The 23,721-nt window shown below is 38.7% G+C and overlaps 1 protein-coding gene across 4 annotated transcripts in view; it reads right to left on the bottom strand.

Moving 5' to 3' along the window:
- Positions 1-23,721, bottom strand: part of SLC4A10 (solute carrier family 4 member 10) — a 300,201-nt gene that overhangs the window by 59,024 nt on the left and 217,456 nt on the right. For 3 of the 4 annotated variants that reach the window (XM_089660029.1, XM_089660009.1, XM_089660021.1), the window contains exons 7-9: positions 14,222-14,313; positions 4,590-4,747; positions 3,105-3,192 (exon numbers count right to left, since the gene is read on the bottom strand). In XM_089660029.1, coding sequence (XP_089516155.1) covers positions 3,105-3,192; positions 4,590-4,747; positions 14,222-14,313 — 338 coding nt within the window. The remainder of the gene's footprint in view (positions 1-3,104; positions 3,193-4,589; positions 4,748-14,221; positions 14,314-23,721) is intronic. The other variant, XM_089660018.1, reaches the window with a different exon arrangement.

The following is a 23,721-nucleotide window of genomic DNA, read 5'->3' as shown; positions in this document are numbered from 1 at the left end:
CTATTATATCACTGCAACCGATGCCAGTAGTGATGGTGATGCCAGTGATGGTACATATGGGGTGAGTAGTGGTGGGATCTGCAAGGTTTGGAGCGGAATAATGTAAAATGGCTAGAAGCGCTTTCAAGCACATGTGGTATGTTTCTTTAAATGTTTAATGCAGACAGATTAGCCCTATGGCAATAGGCTGGAGAACATGAAATATGACAAAAGATATAAGCATCAAGTAGGGCCAAAGCTATGTCCACTATATTTTTTGTATTTTCCTTTTAATAGCTAAATCAACCTGAGATTGGCATGTCTGCTAAAAGAGGAGGATGATGGTAGGATGATTTCTGCATTGTCCTCTTGTATCATTCTTTGTCTTCATGGGCCCAAACAGATTTTTGACTTTTTGCTCTGACTCTGCTTTGATCCCTACCACACTAATTGGAAGCCAAGCAAAGAATTTTTACTTGTTGAGCTAGAGTGGTAAGGGTTTTACTTTTGTTTTACAGCAGGCAGGATGTATACGGTACTGTAATATACTTAGTAATAAAAATAGAATACAGAGAGTAAATTAAACAGCACGAGTAGTAAACATGGCTGTAACATATGGACAGAATTCTGAGCCCAGGTGTAAATGTCTGTCCAGGGTATCCAAGACATCAGAAACCGATTTTTGATAATGACTTGCCATTCACAGACAGATGTTAAATTACCTTGCCCTTTAATATATGCCTCTGCCAGGTCTTGTTGTTATATTTAAATTCTTTTGTAGTATCTAGACTTCTGATCGTATGTTTCAGGAATCATGTTAGGATGATATAAAATTTTACAATGTGTTTAATTTATCATATTAGTTTAATCATTTATAAAAGGAATTCTAAGTGGTCCATCTTGCATTAATGCGGCCTGCAAAAAGCCGCTATAGCACTTGTCAGCTAGACAAGTCCAGTATCCTATATTTCCTATCTTGCAGCATAAAGGACAGCAGGGTTGTATCCCAGCAAGATAATTTATGTGGTTATCATGAAAGCCTGACCTGGTTTCAGCTGCTGACAGCAAACTCGTGAATTTTCATGACACTTTCCAAGCTTCTTTAACCGCTTTATTTCCAGTGTACCTATTGAAGCAAGCTGTCATTGGACCGGGTGTAAAAAGCAGCACTAATATATATATATATATGCAGTTGTGTCCAAAATAATAGCAGTGTGTTGAAAAAAGTGAATAAAGCTCAAAATCCTTCTAATAGCTTTTATTTCTATACAAAAAATTGCATTGGGAACACTACACATTCTATTCCAAATCAAAACATGAAGAAAAATATATCAAATTTGTGTTGTTCCTCTAAAAAAATTGAAGATAATGAATATTAGACTGTTCAAAAAAATAGCAGTGTTTGTATTCTTCTTTACAAACTCAAACATTCACTATAGAAACTGAAACATGTTTGAAGATTTTGCTTTCCTTTGAATCACTTAATTAATATTTAGTCGTATAAGCACTGTTTCTGAGAACTGCTGTACATCTGTGTTGCATGGAATCAACCAACTTCTGGCACCTGTGAACAGGTATTCCAGCCCAAGATGATTGGACTACATTCCACAGTTCTCTATTTCTTGGTTTTGCCTCAGAAACTGCATTTTTGATGTCACCCCACAAGTTTTCTATTGGATTAAGATCCGGGGATTGGGCTGTCCACTCCATAACGTCAATCTTGTTGGTCTGGAAGCAAGATGTTGCAAGTTTACTGGTGTGTTTGGGGTCGATGTCTTGTTGGAACACCCATTTCAAGGGCATTTCCTCTTCAGCATAAGGCAGCATGACCTCTTCAAGTATTCTGATGTATTCACACTGATCCATGATCCCTGGTATGCGATAAATAGGCCCAACACCGTAGTATGAGAAACATCCCCATATCATGATGCTTGCGCAACCATGCTTCACTGTCTTCACAGTGTACTGTGGCTTGAATTCAGTGTTTGGGGGTCGTCTGACAAACTGTCTCCGGCCACTAGACCCAAAAAGAACAATCTTACTTTCATCAGTCCACAAAATGTTGCGCCATTTCTCTTTAGGCCAGTCAATGTGCTCTTTGGCAAATTGTAACCTCTTCAGCACGTCTTTTTTTCAACAGTGGGACTTTGCGGGGGCTTCTTGCAGATAGCTTGGCTTCACATAGGCGTCTTCTAATTGTAACAGTACTCACAGGTAACTTTAGACCTTCTTTGATCTTCCTGGAGCTGATTGTTGGCTGAGTTCTTGCCATTTTGGCTATTCTTCTATCCATTCGAATGGTAGGTTTTCGCTTTCTTCCACGTCTTTCAGGTTTTGGTTGCCATTTTAAAGCATTTGCGACCATTGTAGCTTAGCAGCCTATCATTTTCTGCACTTCTTTATATGTTTTCCCCTCTCCAATCAACTTTTTAATCAAGGTACGCTGTTCTTCTGAACAATGTCTGGAACGACCCATTTTCCTCAGAATTTAAGAGAGAAATGCACTGTAACCAGCATGTACAACATTTGCTGCCTTCCTTCCTTAAATAAGGGCAATAATTGCCACCTGTTTTTCAAAGAATGAATGACCTCACTAATAGAACGTCACGCTGCTATTATTTTGAACATGCCCCTTTCAATTAGTGATTCAATTACACAGAATCAGCAGCATGCATGTCATGACTGTTGGGTCCGTTTTCATTTCTATTACTCTACTACACCTGCTAGTAAATTATTTGCCATGTAGAAATATCATTTCTACCAAACAGTGATTGATCAGGTTAGTGATGTCTGACTGCTATTATTTTGAACACAACTGTATATATACATATATATATATATATATATATATATATATATATATATATATATATGTTAGGCCTTATTTGTGTTTATTTGTATAGCCAAACTAATGCATGGCTAGTAGTGTTGTAACAGGGATAGCATGTACCTCCGGAGCTTCCATGCAGGGGACACTTCCTGCACATTGTTTCTATTCCACATCCTCAGATCCTCTCCACCATTTGTACTTGCCCAAAATAAAAAAAAAACATTCCAAGCTATTTTGAGTGTAATTCTTCAGATACCAATAAACATTGCTTCAAATACATTTGGAGAAAAATTACCTCATCTGTCATCAAAGTGGCAATTGACCGTCCAATTTCATGATACTGCTGTCCCTTTCCAAGTGGTCCCAGTAGTATAAACAGAAATCTGCATAGCAAGATGAACAAGAAGGATGTGTTCAGTTATTAAAAGATAGAATTAGCTTATATAATGCTGCATTATGGTAGCAGTAATGATAATAGTAGAGCCATGCAAATTTATGATTTACAAAAATGAAGGCTGATTCACTACTGGCAGATAACCATGAAAAGTTATTCTTATCTTTGCAAAAAATAAAAGAAGCTTACAAAAACAGTTCTGATAGGTTTTCTCGGCGTTTGTGTATTTCAAGTAAGAAGTGAAAAACTGCAGTAAACAAATGCTTTTATGGCTGCAGATACCACATATCCTATATGGTCAAGAGTTTATGAACAACTGACCATCACACCTACTTATAGAGCCAAAAGTATTTGGCCATTCCTCTAAATTCAGGATTTAGGTGTTTTCATTGAAGGGTACTGTTAATGTTACAGCTTACAAAAACATTTTAGAAAATTGTGTGCATCCAATAAAGTCATGGTTTGGCCAGTATGGTGTGGAGGCCTGCACAGAGTCCTGGAATTAACTGGAATTCTGATTGCAAGCAAGTATCAAAGGTGTAGTGGTCAACTCTGGACCAAAAGGTTAGATCCTGAAGAGCTGGCTAGTGGCTTCTCATAAGTCTCAGGGTGTCCAACAGAAAAGAGGGAAGTGGGTAAGTACTTATAGTGTAGCAAAGTGCTTAAAAAAGGGTAAATTGCTTCATAAAAGTGAAATGACTCAAAGTGGGATTCCACAACAGGAATATCTTGCATCTGTTGGGGCTGCCCCTATGGGTGGGAATGCACAACCTTCCAAGTACGCAGGTGGCTGCTCCCTATGCCTTGGGGTTCCATCCTGGGTCCTCTGTAGGGTCCTCAGGTGGAGGTATGAAATCAGTAAGTACAAGAGGAGCTTCAAAAATAACCTGTTGGTGGTCCGATCATCACAGGTGCCTAAAGTTATATGTCAAAAAATGGGCCATAGTTGTCTGCTTTTGTGAACACCAAATTTATTTTTCACCAAATAAAACTTGTTTTGTGGCTTTAAATTGCCTCAGTTCAAGGGTGATAACATTGATGTTAATTAAGTACAAGGGGGTGATGTCATCAGCTCTGATTCGATGTCTGAGATGTCATCAGCTCTGACACAATCTCTGGCACTGTCAGAGATCGAATGTGGCCATTTTGATTGGCTGGCTTCACTGTACATTCTAAGAAGTGTATGAGCAGGAAAGTAAGACACTTTTATTGTATACGAGATAGCATGGATTTCTGCAATGAAATATCTTTCTGCTAGCAATTTTATTTTTGGGTAAACTACTTTAGTTTTGAAATACCATTGGCTTCATCTGTAGCAAATGATAGCTAGTCATCTTCTACATCAAGTACTGATCTACAAACTCACATGCAGAAAAAACAACATACCTTGATGGAATGGGGACTTCTGTAAGGCCATTGATCAAAACTGCAGGAGAAAGTCTAACAAAAGCAACCACAGCTCGATCTAAAAATTCCAGTTCACCAACTAAGATGTTGGAAGCTTCTGCCCCAGGAGGGATTTTTTTCATAAAATGTAAATCAAACTAGAAATGAAAGAAATTATGAAAGCTCATAAATATACAGTTGTTTTTAAATATATGTTTCTAAATAAATTATTGACATTGAACTTATTGTGCGTGGTATATGTGAAAGCTTTCATATAAAGATCATTCAAGTAATATAAATTCCAACTCTGTTTATCCTCCACCCACTCTCCAGTCATCCCCTCTTACTTCCAGATGCCCCCCAGCACCAGCATATATTTTCTGCTTTTTTTTTTTTATTTAACTTTTTCCTAAGTCTTTACGTGACGTGCAGCGTCTTCTTCTTCACCTCTTCTCTGGTGCTGGCTGGTCCTCAAAGATGTAGAGAACATGATGACATATGCACAGTTCTCTGCATCATTGGAGAGGTATTATTTGACACAAATGAAGAGCCCGGTCCTGGATCCAGAGTTGGTCTTCAGGGGACAGTGCCAGAGAGTAGGCAAGTATTGCAGCAAGAGCTGAGCCACTGATTAAACACACACTGTTTTCTAACAAATATCACTACCTTAATTTTGACTCTTATTAAACTTTTTGAGTGGTGCATCATTTCTTTATTTCATTTCTATACCTCTCCTTTTAACTATTATACATTCTTTAATCCACTAATAGACTTGCAGGGATGTTATATGCATAAGCTATGTGACATCTATGCAAGACTTGGAACCTACATCGGGAGCAATTTTTTTACAGGTTCAAACAAGATATGGATTTAAAAAGTTGAATTATCACAAAATAGCATCCTATGAGCATTATGTGAAGGTTTTGTATGAGTTATAAAGAAGCTCAAGCTTACATTTCATCATCTATCCTGTTGGTTTACTGATGGACGCTTTGGTTAGATACAGACATATAAGTCAGTAATGAATTTGTGAACCTACACAGGTTGTTTACTAATTTGCAAGCCACACATGATGTTATGGGCTCTAGGGCTCTATTATTACTAGACACCCATAAGGTCTTTGACTCGAATAGCCTTATCGCTTAGAAATATTTGTGAAATTTGGCTTCAGACCTAGATTCCTTAGGTGAACCAGACTGTTGTACCATAAACCAAAGGCTAGAGTAAGGGTGAGAATTAGGTTTCTGAGTTCATTACTAAAATGACCAGACAGGGTTGCCCCCTAACACCCTTGCTATTTGCTCTGGCAATAGAATCCTTAGCCGAATTGCGCCAACCCAACTGTACTATACCTGGGCTGACTATTAACAGATTGGAAGAAAACATTTCCCTATATGCAGTTGACATGCTTATATATCTAGAAAATACACAAACTTCAGTGCCTGCCTTTTTAGATGTTATTCAGAATTTTGGACATTATTCGGGCTTTCGAGTAAATTGGGAAAAATCTCTTAACTGTTCGTTAGATCAGGACCCCCTTACTGCCCTTCCACCCTCTTGTCCTTTGAACATTGTCCAAAACTTTTGATACCTGGGTATAATGATACAACGTCCTCTTTCCCAATATCTTCAAAATAATATGGACCCTCTTTTGTATAAATTAAAGAATACTCTTAAAGTTTGGAATAATCTCCCTTTGACGCTCTGGGGTAGAGTAAATATTTTTAAGATGATCTTCCTGTCATGCTTCCTCTGTGTCCTAAATAATTATCCAGTATATATCCCTAAACATAGGTTTCAAGAGATTGATTCCATCCCAACATCCTTTATCTGGGGAGGCAGTGCAGCCAGAGTAGCTAAGGATGCCCTGAAATTGTCTATTATGTAAAGAGGTCTTGCTGTTCCTAACCTTCAAACTTATTATATTGCTTCTAAATTAGCTCATGCCCATTGGTGACTTTACCCTGAAACTGATAACGCTGCTGCGGCCCTGGAAGCGGCCATGCTTACTTTTTACCAATAATTGCAAAATTTATTACACAGACATTCCAGCATGGGCAGAGCCAGTACTATCATACTAGCTATGACATTGCTCATATTTTGCCTTTCTAAGCTACAGGCCTCCCCTAATGCTCCTTTGTGGCACAATCCACTCCTATCAAAAATCTATCAAAAGATGGATGGACTGTTCTGGGGTTAAACTAACTTCTCATTTATACTCATTAGCTGCTTTTCACCCCTTTTCACAGTACCAAAAGGAGTATAAGCTTCCCTCTACAATCTATTTTAGATATTTGTAATTGCAACACATGGCAGCATCTCAGTTCGGCCTAAATAATGTATCTTGCAACCCCCTGCATTAAAAAATGTATTATGTGACTCAACACATTCTAAACTTATTTGCAAATATTATTCTTATTGACTTCACTCTAAAACTTAATGTCTTCAAAGCACTAAAACCCATTGGAGAGCAGATATTCCAGATCTCACAGAGGAAGTGTGGCAGGAACTGATTCCCTTGCAAGTCCCTATAGTCATCTTATCTAGGGATAAGGTCATACAGGATAAATTTGATTATAGACCCTATTACACTCCATGCCTTCTTTTCTGCCTTGGTAACCTACCCTCTGCTGCTTGCTCTAAGTACATGGTGGTGGATGATACATTTTTCCATATGATTTGGGAATGACGACCTATTAGACCTTTTGGTCAAGGGTTACGGGTTTTATTTGCTCGATTATACAACAACCTAATATTTGTCATCCATGACTTTAGCTCTTAGGTTATATAGATGATGATAGTCTTCCTCAGAGCATGAAGTCTTTTTTGTTCTTGTTGCTTTTTTTACACTAAAAACTCTATAACAATGTGGTGGATATCACAGACCCCTCCCACTGTCACTTCTTGGATAACTTTAGTTATTCAAGCAATTCCACTTTATAAGTTGACCTATGAAGCCATGAAGTTGCCCCAAAAGAATCCATATAGGCTGGTCCTCTTGGGTAGCCTCTGCACAAACTGTGTCATAGTTGCATAGTTAGTCTGGTTGAAAAAAAGACAAAAGTCCATCTAGTTCAACCCATAAAAGGGACAAAAAATATACAATCCTACAAACACAATCCTATACCCACAGTTGATCCAGAGGAAGGCAAAAATGCCAATAAAGATCCAATTTGCTCCAGCAGGGGAAAAATGTCCTCCTGATCCCCCAAGAGGCAATCAGGTATCCCCTGGATCAACTTTACCTACACTCTGACACTCTGGTATCTATCCTTTACCAATTGCATATCCACTGTATATGCTAAAGATGGTTTGTACCTAAATGGAAGGGGGTCTGTTGTGCTTGGGGAGAGGTTTATGGGAAGGCTAGAGGAGTATTTAAACTAGGATTGAGGGAAAAGGGTGAACTAGAATTCAATGGGGCAGACAGGTCAGTTAGGGGTCAGACAATACTGGAGGATGGGATGGGGATAGATGGGGAGAGGGTCATGGCAGGTAATAAGAAGGTTCCCATGTTACAAACAACCATTGGAAATTATAGTACTATTTGTACTACTAAAAAAGATCAGCAAAACACAAGCAAAATGTGATAATGGAGTATTGGCACTGCTGGAACAGCTAAAGGGCAAAAATGTATAAACCAATTATAAGACAATTTTATGGTACAGTTCATAGAGGCTCCAACTAGGAATGATGCTCTGCTGGACCTGGTAATCTCAAACCATGCAGAGCTTATTACTAATATTGATATAAAGAATATCTGGGTAGCAATGACCATAACATGATTTCATTTAATGTTGGTTGTAAACAAAAAACACACACTGGAATGATAAAAACACTTAAATTTTCCAAGACTTAGATTTGGTGGGAATATTGGCATCAATGAACATAGAACAAAAATGGGAATTCTTCATAGAGACTGTATAGAGACACTCTGCAAAATATTTTCCCATGAGCATTAAGTATAAAAGGCCTAAAAATAAAACCTAAGTGGCAAACATCCACATTTAACAAAGTTATAAATAATAAGAAAAGTTCTTTTACAAAATATAAAAATGAAGGAACAGTATCATCATTTAAATGTTATAAAGAATATACCAGAATATGTAAAAAGGAAATCAAGGACGCAAAGACAATCTGTGGGGTGATCTGAAGAGGGCTGTGTACAGGAAATGCCCTTGCAATCTGACAGATTAGGAGTGTTTTTGCAAGGAAGAGTAGGCAAATATTGCCAAATCAAGATGTGCCATGCTGATAGACTCATACCCCAAAAGACTGAGTGCTGTAATAAAATCAAAAGGTGCTTCAACAAAGTATTAGTTTAAGGGTGTGCACACTTATGCAACCATATTATTTTAGTTTTTTATGTTTACTTCCCCCACTAAAAGATTTGTTTGTTTTTCATTTGCGTTGTACAGTTTATAGGTCACATTAAAAGTGGAAAAAGTTCTGAAATTATTTATCTTTGTCTCGTTTTTTTTATATCGCAGAAACCTCACATTTTAACAGGGGTGTGTAGACTTTTTATATCCACTGTAGGTTATACCCTAATGAAAAGTCAGCACAGTGCTCTAGAAACCCAAATCCTTCCCTCTTACACCAAGTCTTTAGCAATGCCTTCCTGCCATCTTTGTTTCCCACCTCCACATTTTCACTCAACTTGGCAAATTTGTTTTGGTGCTGAAACACAGGACTGGCCTTCCTTTTCTGTGAGCCCCTACCAATGATTGCTAAATTATATATCCAGACCACAAAACGTTAGCTTTATCTTGACTACTTCCATTGTAGAACCTGTTTTTGTACCTCATGATTCATGGATACTACCGTGACTATACGCTTCTTATCTTTTGACTATTGTACCCTCTATATGTAGTATACTTTATTATGTCTTTATGCTATATATGATCTTCCTGTATCAGCTATCAGCATAATAATTGGATATTTTGGATTTATGTGGCTCGCCATTTCTATTAAATTTTTTTTAAAGATAACTTTATCATTTACACAGAAACAATAATAGTACAGACAGGAATTATTATTATTATACAGTATATAGCGCTAAAAAGTTTGCTCAGCGCTGTACATTATAGTGGGGGACAGAACATGAGACAATACAGTAACAAAACAAAACATGAGGAGGTCAAGGGCCCTGCTCTTTCGAGCTTACAATCTAGGAGGGAGGGAATAGTGGTACAGGAGGAAGTGGCTGTGGGGGATGGAGTGGTAGGAGGAGTGGAAGAGATCGGCTGTTAGGTGAGGGCGGGGTAGGCTTCCCTGAAGAGATGGGTTTTCAGGGTGCGCCTAAAGGTGAGGAGGGTAGGTGACAGTCTGATGGATTGGGGTAGTGAGTTCCAGATGATGGGGGAAGTCCTGGAGAAGTCCTGCAGTCAGGCGTGGGAGGTGGAGACCAGGGAGCTAGAAAGTAGGAGGTCTTGTGAGGAGCCAAGAGTATGGGTTGGGTGGTATTTGGGTATCAGGTCGGTGAGGTAGTTTGGGGCAGCGTTATTAATGGCTTTGTATGTCTGTGTTAGTAGATTGAATTTAATGCGTTGCGCAATCGGGAGCCAGTGGAGGGAATGAAAGCTTTGTTTATTCCTGTCTGTACTATTATTGTTTCTGTGTAAACGATAAAGTTATCTTAAAAAAAAAGTGATGCATTTCTGAATAGTAGAATATCTTTGGAGTTGTCTCCATTTGGCCAACTATAAACTATTTATAAGGGAACGCTTACTAGGTCAGTATTTTGAAATTAATGTTCAAATAAAGTAATGTGCAGTATTAAAAATAAATGGAATTGATTTTGTCTGGAAGCAACAGTCACATAAATAAATTAAATAAATTACTTACAAATAGTATTTAATCTTTAAATATAGTTTTGCTAAGCACGACTGATCATACAGTAAAATTACACCAAAATCATAAACATATAATGTCTTTCTTTGTACAAAAACATTATTCATGGGATCTCTCCAGCTCAAAAGTAGCGGTGGAACAATTGTTCTTTCATACTCCTCTTCACCTGTGCAGAAGCATTGTTCCCTGTTCTTACAGCTTTGGCTATGATTATGCAAAGGTGGGTGGGCACTTCCACAATATGATTCCCATTGATTCTCAATGATAATAAAAGGGACCCTTTCATTTGACAGTACAGGGCAGCACAGTCTAGACTACTACATATAATATTTTTTCTATCTTAGTTTTTATCAGGGAGACTACTAACGTATATCTTTGCTGATTTGCAAAACCAATGATACACATAGCTTTCTAATTTGATTCTATTGGGAAAATGTGTTAATCCTGGGTGAAAACTGTGAATCTTGTATGAAAAAAAATATATAATTAGACCTCTCTAGAAAACTTGTCTATACTCACTCTCATCAAAGTGACCCATGCAGGGAAAAGTAAAAGAGGCACTTAAAAAGAAGTTACTTTTGTTCTCCTGTGACCCAGAGTCAACAGATAGCGGGCGATTGTCCACCATCAGGTGATGAGGCAAAGCTGCTCCAGGCTCTGGAAGGATCTGATCCACCCAGCTGCACGGGTGGCTCTGCCTTTCAGCGCATGGCTGAGAGCTGGAGCCAGCGGTTCCTTGCCTGCCTGGTGCTACAGTGAGTGCCGGAGGAACAGAACAGAGAGCAGTGACTGACAGTCACTGCTTTTTGCTCTGAGCAGACCAAGAATAGAGCAATCAGTAGTCATGTGATCTCTCAGTTCTCAGTCTTAGAGTTGACATGGGACAGCTGTAGAATCACACATATACTGCATCATAGAGGGGAGTATGGCTGTTTATTTTTTTCATAACCCCATACTTCTCTTTTGCACCCTTCATTTCCTAGCATCATATATTATTTTTAATAGATCTCCCACCTAAAATTTTTGCTTAGAGTGGAGTTCTTTGTTTAGATGCCAATAATTTAATAGATCATGTATGTGTCCTCAGCCAAACCTAGGCTACAATGACCAAAATCTCCAGCACTCTGTAAAGATGGACATTTAATACAGTAAGCTCTATCTGCCATCTGTTTCCTTAGACACCAGCACACATTCCCTGTCACCGTTTACAAGATTATCCATGCAAATTTACCTGGCATTTCCCCAAAATTTGTGAAGAAAGCACCAGAGATTTCTGTGTTTTTGTCAAATATTTATATACTTCATGTGCCAAAAAATAAAATAAAACAATATAATGTAAGCACAATTAATAAAAAAAATTAACTCAGTTTAGTATAATTAACATAAATGAGAAAAATCAAACTTTCTAATTTTACAACGACATGATAATAAAATATTTGTGAACTGTTGAAAAATATTGGCCAAGATTACCATGCTCTTATAATCAGTCATTTGATCAATGGGCATTTATACTGCAGATCTAAGCACTGAATGCAATTACATAATTCCTTAAATGCTATGTTAACCTTGCAGACAAGGGACCCAAATAGTTTAAAATACACTGTGCTATTTGTAAACATTTTGTTTAATCTCTTACCCTGTGACAGCCAATCACAGTGGTCACATGATCGGCCAATGTTCCTTGTCCTCCCAGGCAAACAGACCCTATTAAAGGGACTCCAGGACTGGGCAGAAAGAGGTTAATGCAATTATCATACCTGTATACTTTTGTCTCCCATGAAATATGGCCGAAACCTCTTTGAGAACAATTAAAGTAAAGGCCCACAGGTATGGTATTTGCATTAGACAATATGTTTTAACAATATTTTTACAAGAGGCAAACTGCCTTGTATGCATGACCTAGTTTATGTAAAGAGTTAACTTAGCCTTTAAAGCAAAACTACACTGAAAGAAATAAAAGGGTGCTGTCACTGATGATCTCCCTACGAAAATGCTAGCTGCTTGACTTGGGCCCTTTATGAGTCACCAAATCAGAAAAAGTATGCATCTAATACAGCATACATTGCACCCAGAAAATTATCATTTTCAGAAGGAGATTTGCACACCTTTGTGTTTTTCTCAGTAAAGAAAGCCTGTGACATTCAAGAATGTATATCCATTACATTTTTAAAAAGTGATAAATTAGCTTTAAATTAAACCCTCACTGACGTTAGGCCTTAGCTGCAGGCACCATGGAGTGAATGATCTTAAAAGTTTACAGCAGAAGTACTGCAGTCATCCAAGCTGTTATTTCAGCTACTGGACTAACTCTTTTCCCACTCCCAGAGGGACTTTGTTTAGAGGTTAGAAGGCTGGGAGACTGTTGAGTCACGTTGAGAAGGGGAATCAGGAAGAGTTGAGTATCTCAGAGAAGATGAATGAGTTTAGCAATTCTTATGTAGACTTTGTGGATGAATTACTTCACAGTGTCTGCAGCTACAAATGTCAGTGAAAACATAATTTAAAATGCATGTGATGCTTGTTAAGAATGTATATGTACTTAAATGTCTATATCCTAGCCATATGTTTTCTTTTGCTTATTTGAGGCAAAGTAAAAGGGTCACTTAACTTTCTTTCCCCAGCAGCATATACTTGTCATTTGTTTGCTCCTAAACCAATCTAATCAGCCACTGGGATAAAAAGAAAAAACCTGTATAAGCTCCAAAATTACTTTTCATAGCTCACACAGGCCAATAGAATCCTTATTCAGACCATGTGGCATTGCTGAACAAAGCACCCAGAACAGTCACAGTGGAGAGGGGAGTGGGTTGCATGCTCACTCTACATGAAAGTGTTGAATTTTTAACTTTGCATGGGCAAAGAAAAGGCTAATTTGTAAGGATTGAGGAAGACTAAATTAAAGACAAGATAATCATCAAGGTCTTTTACTCTGGGCCCACGATCACACCAAAAATAAATAAAATGGGGCTGAAGTACAGACCATTCGCTTTGCAAAGTGAATTTCCCCTTAGCTTAGTAAGGTAGGTAAAGCTTTGTAACCAACTCTGTGCAAAGAGAAACAACAGAATTTGTATTTGCACACCATCAGCTGGTTGAAATGAACAGTTTCACCTTAAACACTTAGCTAATAACCTCTACTTTACTTTGGTAAATCAACTCCCTGAGTTATCTACTCACTCTGCCTGTAATAACATTAGGATGGCATATTCACTACTTAATTCTCCTTTTTATTTTTATATTATTGAGAATTTATCATCAGAAAAAAAGATTACCTCGAATGGCTTCAAAATGGCAGAAGTAGAGGGTTTTTCCAAAAATTCCAGAAGATCTCACTGCTGGGGTCTCCAAAATGATTACAGTTGCATTGGATTCAAATTGCTATCATGCTTCTAATACTGCAAACGTTGTAGGCCAATTCTACACTGGAAACCTTCCATAATTTGGTTCAGTACAGCCTGGGACTTCAGCCACACTCTTTAACTCTACGTGGGGATCATTTATATTCCTAAGGCATCTAAATAATTCATAGCTTCTATAACATTAACATTATATTTAGAAAGAGAATTATGAAAGAAAAATCAATTAACGATAAGAATGACGGTACACTGTGTTTTTGGGGAAAAAAAAAGTCCTAATTGAATTATTAAAACCAAGTAAATAATCCACTTGACAAGCTCTGCTTTGAACCACGCTCATCTACTTACTGGAAAAATCTTTGATTTTTATTTCATGCCTGAATGTCTAATTCTCTTTTGTTTCTTTTATTCTGCAGTGCTTACCTTGGTAACGTCAAGAGTGCTGTTCTCTCGACTGACATCATTTTTATGTTCAATGCAAGAGGGAGCAGACTGCGGGGACACAAGCTGACCTGCTGAAAAATACACAAAGTCATTTAAAAGCATAAAAAATCATACAAAATATAAAATAATATTTTAAAAGTAATACACAGCAAAGCAATAAAACACAGCATAAACAGAAATAGTAATGCTGCAATAATGTCTAACCACTACTCAGATTTCAGTTTACTTTAGTTACATCAGTGATTCTAATTGGCTGCTTTTAGTTAGATTACGTTGAACAATTCTGTTTGCATTACTGAATAATAGTTTTAAAAACCAGAGAACGATATTTTCAAAAATCTGCATTTGTTGGAACACATAGCCTAAAGTGTGGCTGAATGGCTAAGATGAAAAAATTTTTTGAACACTGGGTTGCCAAAAGTATTGGGTTGCCTGCCTTTACATGCACATGAACTTTAATGGCATACCAGTCTTAGTCCGTAGGGTTCAATATTGAGTTGGCCCACCCTTTGCAGCTATACCAGCTTCAACTCTTCTGGGAAGACTGTCCACAAGGTTTAGGAGTGTGTCTATGGGAATGTTTGACCATTCTTCCAGAACCACATTTGTGAGGTCAGGCACTGATGTTGGATGAGAAGGCCTGGCTTGCAGTCTCTGCTACAATTCATCCCAAAGGTATTCTATCGGGTTGAGGTCAGGACTCTGTGCAGGCTAGTCAAGTTCCTCCACCCCAAACTTGCTCATCCATGTCTTTATGGACCTTGCTTTGTGCACTGGTGCGCAGTCATGTTGGAACAGGAAGGGACCATCCCCAAACTGTTCCCACAAAGTTGGGAGCATGAAATTGTCCAAAATGTCTGGGTATGCTGACGCCTTAAGAGTTCCCTTCACTGGAACGAAAGGGCCAAGCCCAACCCCTGCAAAACGACCCCACACCATATTCCCCCCTCCACCAAACTTTACACTTGGCACAATGCTGTCAGACAAGTATCGTTCTCCTGACAACTGCCAAACCCAGACACAGTCGTTGGATTGCCAGACAGAGAAGCATGTATCGTCACTCCAGAGAACACATCTCCACTGCTCTAGAGTCCAGTGGCGGCCTGCTTTACACAACTGCATCTGACACTTTGAATTGCACTTGGTGATGTAAAGCTTAGATGCCGCTCCTCAGCCATGGAAACCCATTCCATGAAGCTCTGTATGCACTATTGTGCTAATGTGAAGGCCACACAAAGTTTGGAGGTCTTTAGCTATTGACTCTTCAGCATGCACTGACTCCACTCTGTCATTTTACATGGCCTACAGCTTCGTGGCTGAGATGCTGTTGTTCCTAGTTGATTCCACTTTGTTATAATGCCACAAAAAGTTGACCGTGGAATATTTAGTAGCAAGGAAATATCACGGATGGGCCTACTGCATAGATGCCAACCTATCACCTAAATTCACTGAGCTCCTGAGAATGACCCATTCTTTCACAAATGTTTGTAGAAGCAGTCTGCATGCCTAGGTGCTTGATTTTATACACCTGTGGCTATTGAAATGATTGGAAAACCTGAATCCAATGATTTGGAGGGGTGTCCCAATACTTTTGGCAATTACTTCCTTTTCAATTTTAATGTTTCAAAGGGTTTACATTTTCATAGATCTAATTGAAAGTTTAAACAGGCAGAATATGATATAATTAGATTAAAATTTGTAAGGCCAACATACGTTAAACTAGTAATAACTCTAGCAGTAATAATAATATAAATCTAGAGAGGGTATGTTTATCATTTGGTTTTACACCAGTTCAAGCTGGATGAGAATTACCACTAAAAGTATCCATATGAAACAAACCCTGTTCAAATATATAAATAATAATACAATGCTACCTCACTATTTTTACATTAGTAGCTTATACATAAAAATGTTATTACATTGACAAACAAATCAAACACTATGGGGCAGCGGAGAAAGTAAATGACAATTAACCAGCGTTTCTTTAAATTCATATTAAATTCTGTGGCAAAACATATAGATAAAAGCAAAGCATTAAGAAACTGAACAAAATGGGATTTGCCCTGTATCCCATCCAATGTTCTCCCTGTGCCTGCGTGGGTTTCCTCAGGGTACTCCGGTTTCCTCCTACTCTCCAAAGACATGTTGGTAGGTTAATTGGCATCTGTTTAAATTGGTCCTTGTATGTGTATGTATGAATGTGAGTTAGGGACCTTAGATTGTAAGCTCCTTAAGGGCAGGGACTGATGTGAATGTACAATATATATGAGTAAAGCGCTGTATAAATTGACAGCACTATATAAGTACCTATAATACTAAAGAGATAAAATAAAATACAGCACTGCTGAAAACGTACAGTCTGTTACATAATGTGCCCTTTAAACATCCATCCACCAGTTAAAAGAGACATTGGCCTTTTCATAAAGGTTTTAGAATTCAAAACTATGTCTTAATGTGTGTTCCATAAAAATATGTAAAAATATCATAACAGTTTTTTTAAGTAATAATAAATTATTATATTTTTCTGTCCACTTTAGATGTATGGTGACTATCAAAGTGTGAACGACTGATGAAGAACTACAGGAGATAAGCTATCAAGAGATGAGAAGATAGCACTAGGCCTCTCAACAAAAAGTTTAGAAGAGAGATGGATGCCTTACTGTTAGGAAGGCATAAATGTAAGTCTTTCTTTCTTGGCAACAGGACGTACCAGCAGCTATGCCACGAGAGAATACACCCTTGGCTAAAATGGTACATACTGGATAGATATGGAGAAGACCAAAGACAAGGCAGGAAAGGGCTCCAATCAGAGTAAAATGGGATGTCTGAGAAAAAACTGGGTGGAGATCAAATCTTGGCCTGCCAGAAAACGTGCCTATGGAATAAATGTCATGGGCTGAAACAGAGGGCCTGTTTTGTTTTTCTGCACAAGAGCCATATGCAGCTTGTTGTATGCTAGATCTCAATTCTGATTTTAAAATGGTGCTATGTTACATCAGCTCTGCTGGGTCCCAGCAGGGTTTAATAATAAAACTGCCACTGACAGCTATGTTCTGACGCTAAGCCCAGGATATGAACTAATCAGCTGCAGGTCTTTTGATTCTTCTGTAGAGCATTCAGGCAGCACACTGTGCAACACAATGCATTTGTATCTGTTCCTGTTTGAAGTAGATGGCCTCTTTCACACCTCTTGTGAACCAGTTGTACTCTTTGTGCAAAATCTGCTTATCACTGTTCTTAAAAAAATGTCCCTTCACCTTTAGATTGACTTGACTGCTGAGCCCTTAGCTGCACCTAAACAGGGGTAAAGGCCTTCAACACCACCTGTTACCCATCATTGCAACATCTATACTGCAGCTATTTGACAATAATTCACGCATTCAGGCATGTAAATCAAACAATTACCATATGCCCCAGACTTCTTTTCAGAATGGTATTTAAATTATGCTTAATAATAAGAAAAACTAGTTTTACTGATTTCTCACTCAAGTTTTTGGACAACCAACATTTGCCTTGAAATATTATATGACACCATGTGACTGGATTAGGGTATCTGAGTTACCCATGTGTCAATTAATAGTGCGGTATGTTTACAACACACATTAGAAATCAGGAAGCTACTTGAATGAGTGGTCAAACCTTTTTAATACTAGAGAACAAACTGAGTTAAATGTGACTAACTTTTAATAATTATACCATGATCTGGATGAATGAAAGCCTTGCTGGAAACTCTTTATGTAAAGAGGTGTTCATTTTTCCTTTCACCTTAAAAGAAAAGAAGACTTTAACTGTGCGTGGGCTATTAACATCCTTTGTGTGCAAAGAGGGTCATAGTGGCTCCAAGTAGGGCAAATGTCTCACTGCTTATATTTCTTGTTATATATGGCCAAACCAGAATTAAAGCTTCAACCTGTTCAGCTGTATAACCATACTTTTAAATGGGTTATGTATATATATGTTCTATTTGGTGAGCAAGGCCAAGCACCCAGATTGTATAAGAGCCCAAAACAAAAATGTTGTGCTCTGAATGTGACAAAGTCTTTGAGGTATAGATTCTCTTTTGTATGCTCAGCATTATGCAATACATTGGTATCTAGAATGAACATTGTACCAAGAAATGAATTATGTATTGTGTAGTAGGCCCTAATATAACCATTGCTGCATAGCAACAGAACTAGCGAAAGCAGCAATCACTAAGACATGGCTGATGATCCCAGGTGACAACTTCGACTTTCAATTTTTAAGGCATGTTTTTTTAACTCCAATTATTACAACAATGGAAGCAGAATTTAGACATGTCACATGTTTACTATTACTAATATAAACCAAGGAAAGGTGCACATGTATTACTGGTCCCTAGCATGTTTTAAAGTATAATTAAAATATATGGGAGGCATATCCAAGATGGCACTGGAGCCAGGTGCTTTTCTCTTTGCTGGAACTTTCTTGCTTTCTAAGCACACGTGAGACTCCTGCTGATTCCCATTGGGTTCTCACATCTGCCCAACACTCAGCAATGCCCAAAGGCAGACCTCATTCACCATCTAAGAGTGCAGGCACATGGTGCTGTCAGGAACACAATTTCAGCATAGGCCAGCAAAGGGAGGACCTTACATGCCCTAATATGCTGTTGCTGTTTCAATGTCTAATCACAGGCTGGAGGAGATCCTGGAACAATACTGGACCTGGAGGGTTTACTAGGATCACAAAACTGGCTTAACAGAGTGACAAATCCTTTAGCAGAAAAAAACAGTTCACCTACACAGATTTCAAATAGGCATTTAGCTATTTACCTGAAAAAAACAAATACCATTTTTTTAATAATGTGCAAGCAACGGAAAATTTTGGCCATATAGCCAACCTACAATTATAACCTTTCAAAGACTTGTACACGCTTTGTGTTGTTGAAGCAGTTAGTCTTTTACCCTGGACCTCAATTTTCAGTTTTGTGATTGTTTTGGGAGCACAAAATAAAGTTTTTTAACAGGAAAATGGTGAATAACACTGGCCCATAAACAGACCAATAATCTACAGGTTATACAACCATAATTTAGATATTATGAGGCATTGACTGCTAGGATTGTGGACAGTGTGTGTATCACCTAATTTTCATATATTGTGAAGGACTGCATAGTTAATGCCATGTGAAGAAAACAAACTTTTGTTTTTTTGACATCCTAATAAGTTTTGTCATGGGTCCTAAAACGTGGAAGCTTTGAAGAGCTTTGAGTGTGCTCAAGTCTCCATTCCTAAGTCCACAACTTACCTGGTAGCCAGACCTCATTATTAGTCGCAGCTGTCCAAAGACCTTGATATACAGTGGGGCAAAAAAGTATTTAGTCAGCCACCAATTGTGCAAGTTCTCTCACTTAAAAAGATGAGAAAGACCTTTAATTGGCATCATAGGTAGACCTCAACTATGAGAGACAAAATGAGAAAAAAAAATCCAGACAATCACATTGGCTGATTTGGAAAGAAATTATTTGCAAATTATGGTGGAAAATAAGTATTTGGTCACCTACAAACAAGCAAGATTTCTGGCTCTCACAGACCTATACCTTCTTCTTTAAGAGGCTCCTCTGTCCTGCACTCATTACCTGTATCAATGGCACCTGTTTGAACTTGTTATCAGTATAAAAGACACCTGTCCACAACCTCAAACAGTCACACTCCAAACTCCACTATGGTGAAGATCAAAGAGCTGTAGAAGGACACCAGAAACAAAATTGTAGACCTGCACCAGGCTGGGAAGACTGAATCTGCAATAGGCAAGCAGCTTGGTGTGAACAAATCAACTGTGGGGGCAATAATTAGAAAATGGAAGACATACAAGAACACTGATAATCTCCCTCCATCTGGGGCTCCGCGCAAGATCTCACCCCGTGGGGTCAAAATGATCACAAGAACGGTGAGAAAAAATCCCAGGACCCCACAGGGGGACCTAGTGAATGATCTGCAGAGAGCTGGGACCAACGTAACAAAGGCTACCATCAGTAACACACTACGCCACCAGGGACTCAGATCCTGCAGTGCCAGATGTGTCCCCTTGCTTAAGCCAGTACATGTCCGGGCCCGTCTGAAGTTTGCTAGAGAGCATTTGGATGATCCAGAAGAGGATTGGGAGAATGTCATATGGTCAGATGAAACCAAAATAGAACTGTTTGGTAGAAACACAACTCGTCGTGTTTGGAGGAGAGAGAATGCTGAGTTGCATCCAAAGAACACCGTACCTACTGTGAAGCATGGGGGTGGCAACATCATGCTTTGGGGCTGTTTCTCCGCAAAGGGACCAGGACGACTGATCCATGTACAGGACAAAATGAATGGGGCCATGTATCGTGAGATTTTGAGTGCAAACCTCCTTCCATCAGCAAGTGCATTGAAGATGAAACGTGGCTGGGTCTTCCAACATGACAATGATCCCAAACATACCACCCGAGCAATGAAGGAGTGGCTTCATAAGAAGCATTTCAAGGTCCTGGAGTGGCCTAGCCAGTCTCCAGATCTCAACCCCATAGAAAACCTTTGGAGGGAGTTGAAAGTCCGTGTTGCCCAGTGACAGCCCCAAAACATCACTGCTGTAGAGGAGATCTGCATGGAGGAATGTGCCAACATACCAGCAACAGTGTGTGCCAACCTTGTGAAGACTTACAGGAAACGTTTGACCTCTGTCATTGCCAACAAAGGATATAGAACAAAGTATTGAGATGAACTTTTGATATTGACCAAATACTTATTTTCCACCATAATTTGCAAATAATTTCTTTCCAAATCAGCCAATGTGATTGTCTGGATTTTTTTTCTCATTTTGTCTCTCATAGTTGAGGTCTACCTATGATGCCAATTACAGGCCTCTCTCATCTTTTTAAGTGGGAGAACTTGCACAATTGGTGGCTGACTAAATACTTTTTTGCCCCATTGTATATTAGCTGACTGATTACTCATTTTGATTGCCGTGGGATCCAAGTCTCACTGCTGACACAACACTAAAAAATGTACAACAACTACCTATTTTGAGGAACTCATTATGGGGCACCCTGTTAGGAACTGGCCTTAAATTTAGTAAGTGGCCCGAACAAGCAGATTTTTTGTTTCTTCATGCAACAGATTTGCTGTACACACTGTATGCCCTTCTGCGTTGAAACTGCTTTTGTTTGCTGTCTTGTTGAATAAACGTGTAGTGTGGAAAACCTTCTTGGACTGTTCCTGAGTGTCCCTGTCTCATGCATGGTTTACCACTGCCAAGTTAAGCCTGTCCCCCTTAAAGTATGTAGACATGGTGACAAATGGCAGACAATTATGGAATTCTAGTAAACATTAACTTAGGAGCAGGCTGGCTGTTTTTGTTTTTTTAAATAAAGACAGAATCAAATTGATTATTATTACTATTATTGCTATTAGTGCTTTTATTATCTTTACTAATATTAATGATTACAAGCTCTTGACTTAGCTACATGCTAGGTTCACTCTATGACTTTCATACTCCAGGGCTGATACTGGACATAGCAAAAATGTTCAACAATTTAGCACATCATACGCATAATTAAAAGACTATTACAGCAAAGCCATAGAGTAATCAATATCTATATTTCTGGTCTTGAAAGGCACGGTCTTTTAATAAAGGTCTATTTGACTTGGATGAGTAAAAACCAATCTGCTCCTGGACAATGTTGTATTGATTCTGTTAGTGACATGCAATAACCTAACATACACTAATGGTAAGCTAAAACACACACAGAAACAAGAATCTAGAATCCAAGCTCTTTTTTTTTACACTACCTCAAAAACTTCAACGGACTTTAACAGAGGCCAAGGGAGGAAGATGAGGGAGGAACAGAGATGAGATGATGAGCCTGTTAGAGACACACACAACAAAGACACAGTAAAATAAAGAAGGATAACGATGAGTGACAAAACATACAGCATGAACCCATAAAGGCACTAAGTAAAAAGTACCCAAAGACATTTGATTTTTTAACATTTGATTTTTGATCTGACACAAGGAAGTTTGATGCATTTGACATAATTAAATGGTGCATTTTGGAGCCCCAGGCAAGAATACATGTGTATCCCATGAGTGTCAATTAATTTTCAGATCAACTGGGTTTTTTACCCTAAAGCCCAACTTTGGGCACAATTACTTTAACAGGTTCATAGCTGCCAAACATTCTTGTTCCTCAAAAGACAAATGGCATCATGCAGGCAAATATTTACTTCAGCAAGCCTTATAGTACCTAGCACTGCATTGGTGTCTCTGTCCCCCTCTACTTCTTGCCATTCATAAGACAAACCACCTCAGGCTTCATTTTGTGAACAGTAAGGAGGAGAGAGGAACGTAGACCCGACTACAGTGCTGGGCTCTATGAGACCTACAGTGCTTACTTCTAGAGCAGCCAGGAAGTACAGTATGAACTGTATTATTCTTTATATGTACACTAACTGATCTGCAGTACATACAAATATGTCTGCCTGATGGCAATTGGCTTTTGAGCAACAGGAATGTTTGACTGCTGTAAACTTTCTACGGTAATTGTACCCAGAGTTGGGCTTTAAAAAGAAAAGCATCAGCAAAGGAAAGTGTTACTCTAAAATAAACCTATGGCCATGATATGGACATTTAAGTATTCACATATTCTTAACATTCTCTATAGCTGCAGGCAATGTAGTGCAATTTACCCTCAAATTTCATAGCAAAAGCTTTAAAGAAGCACTGACGTTCTTCAAGTCCACTTCCTCAGCTACTCCTAACCCCCCACCTATGTTTCATGTATATATTGGAGATTAGAAGGCTGAAAGGCAGCCAAGTCATTTCTGAAAGGGGCAAGTGGGGTAAATAAGGTAAGCTGAGCTGCTGAGCACTGCTCGAAGGGAAGAGTAGGGCGAGCTGAGGTCTCCTACGCAACCACTTCAGTGTTTCTGCTGAGAAATTTGAAGATGAATTGCTCCACAGTGTGCAAAGCTAGAGATGACAGCAAGGGCTTGTTTTAAAGGTAAATTACTGATTGTTGAGAGCATAAATATTTAAAAGTCCATAGCCTGGTCACAGTTACCTTTTAAAGAGATGCTATCACTTTTCTAGATGACAGTGTCTGTATAAATCCCCACCACACCTACTCACTCATGTCTACAGTACTTTCTCCTTGCTCCTTTTTTTCGCTGCAGCCACCACCACTGCTGCCTGGTGTCAGAGCTTAGATGGAATCTGTCATGTCACCTTCCCCCATCCTGTCACGTCATGGTGCTCAGGGCAAGCAGTTGGCAACTATGCTAGAGCATTGTACTATGGGTGAAGTACACATGCTCCCCATCCCATCACTGTTTATTGTGATCCAGCTATCACAACAGAAAAAGAGACTATAGAGGTGAGAGGTGGCCCTATGTTCCCACTGCACTTAACCACTGTGATACCCACACCATTTGCTGTAACAGTGCTTAAAAAGCTGCATTATACAATCCTGGAGTCTGCAAGCACCATAGTG

Source organism: Staurois parvus, unplaced genomic scaffold (assembly GCF_062004578.1).
Source record: "Staurois parvus isolate SC_StPar_1 unplaced genomic scaffold, SC_StPar_1.0 ptg000031l, whole genome shotgun sequence".
NCBI lineage: Eukaryota > Metazoa > Chordata > Amphibia > Anura > Ranidae > Staurois > Staurois parvus.
This window is presented reverse-complemented; position numbering and strand designations above follow the sequence as displayed.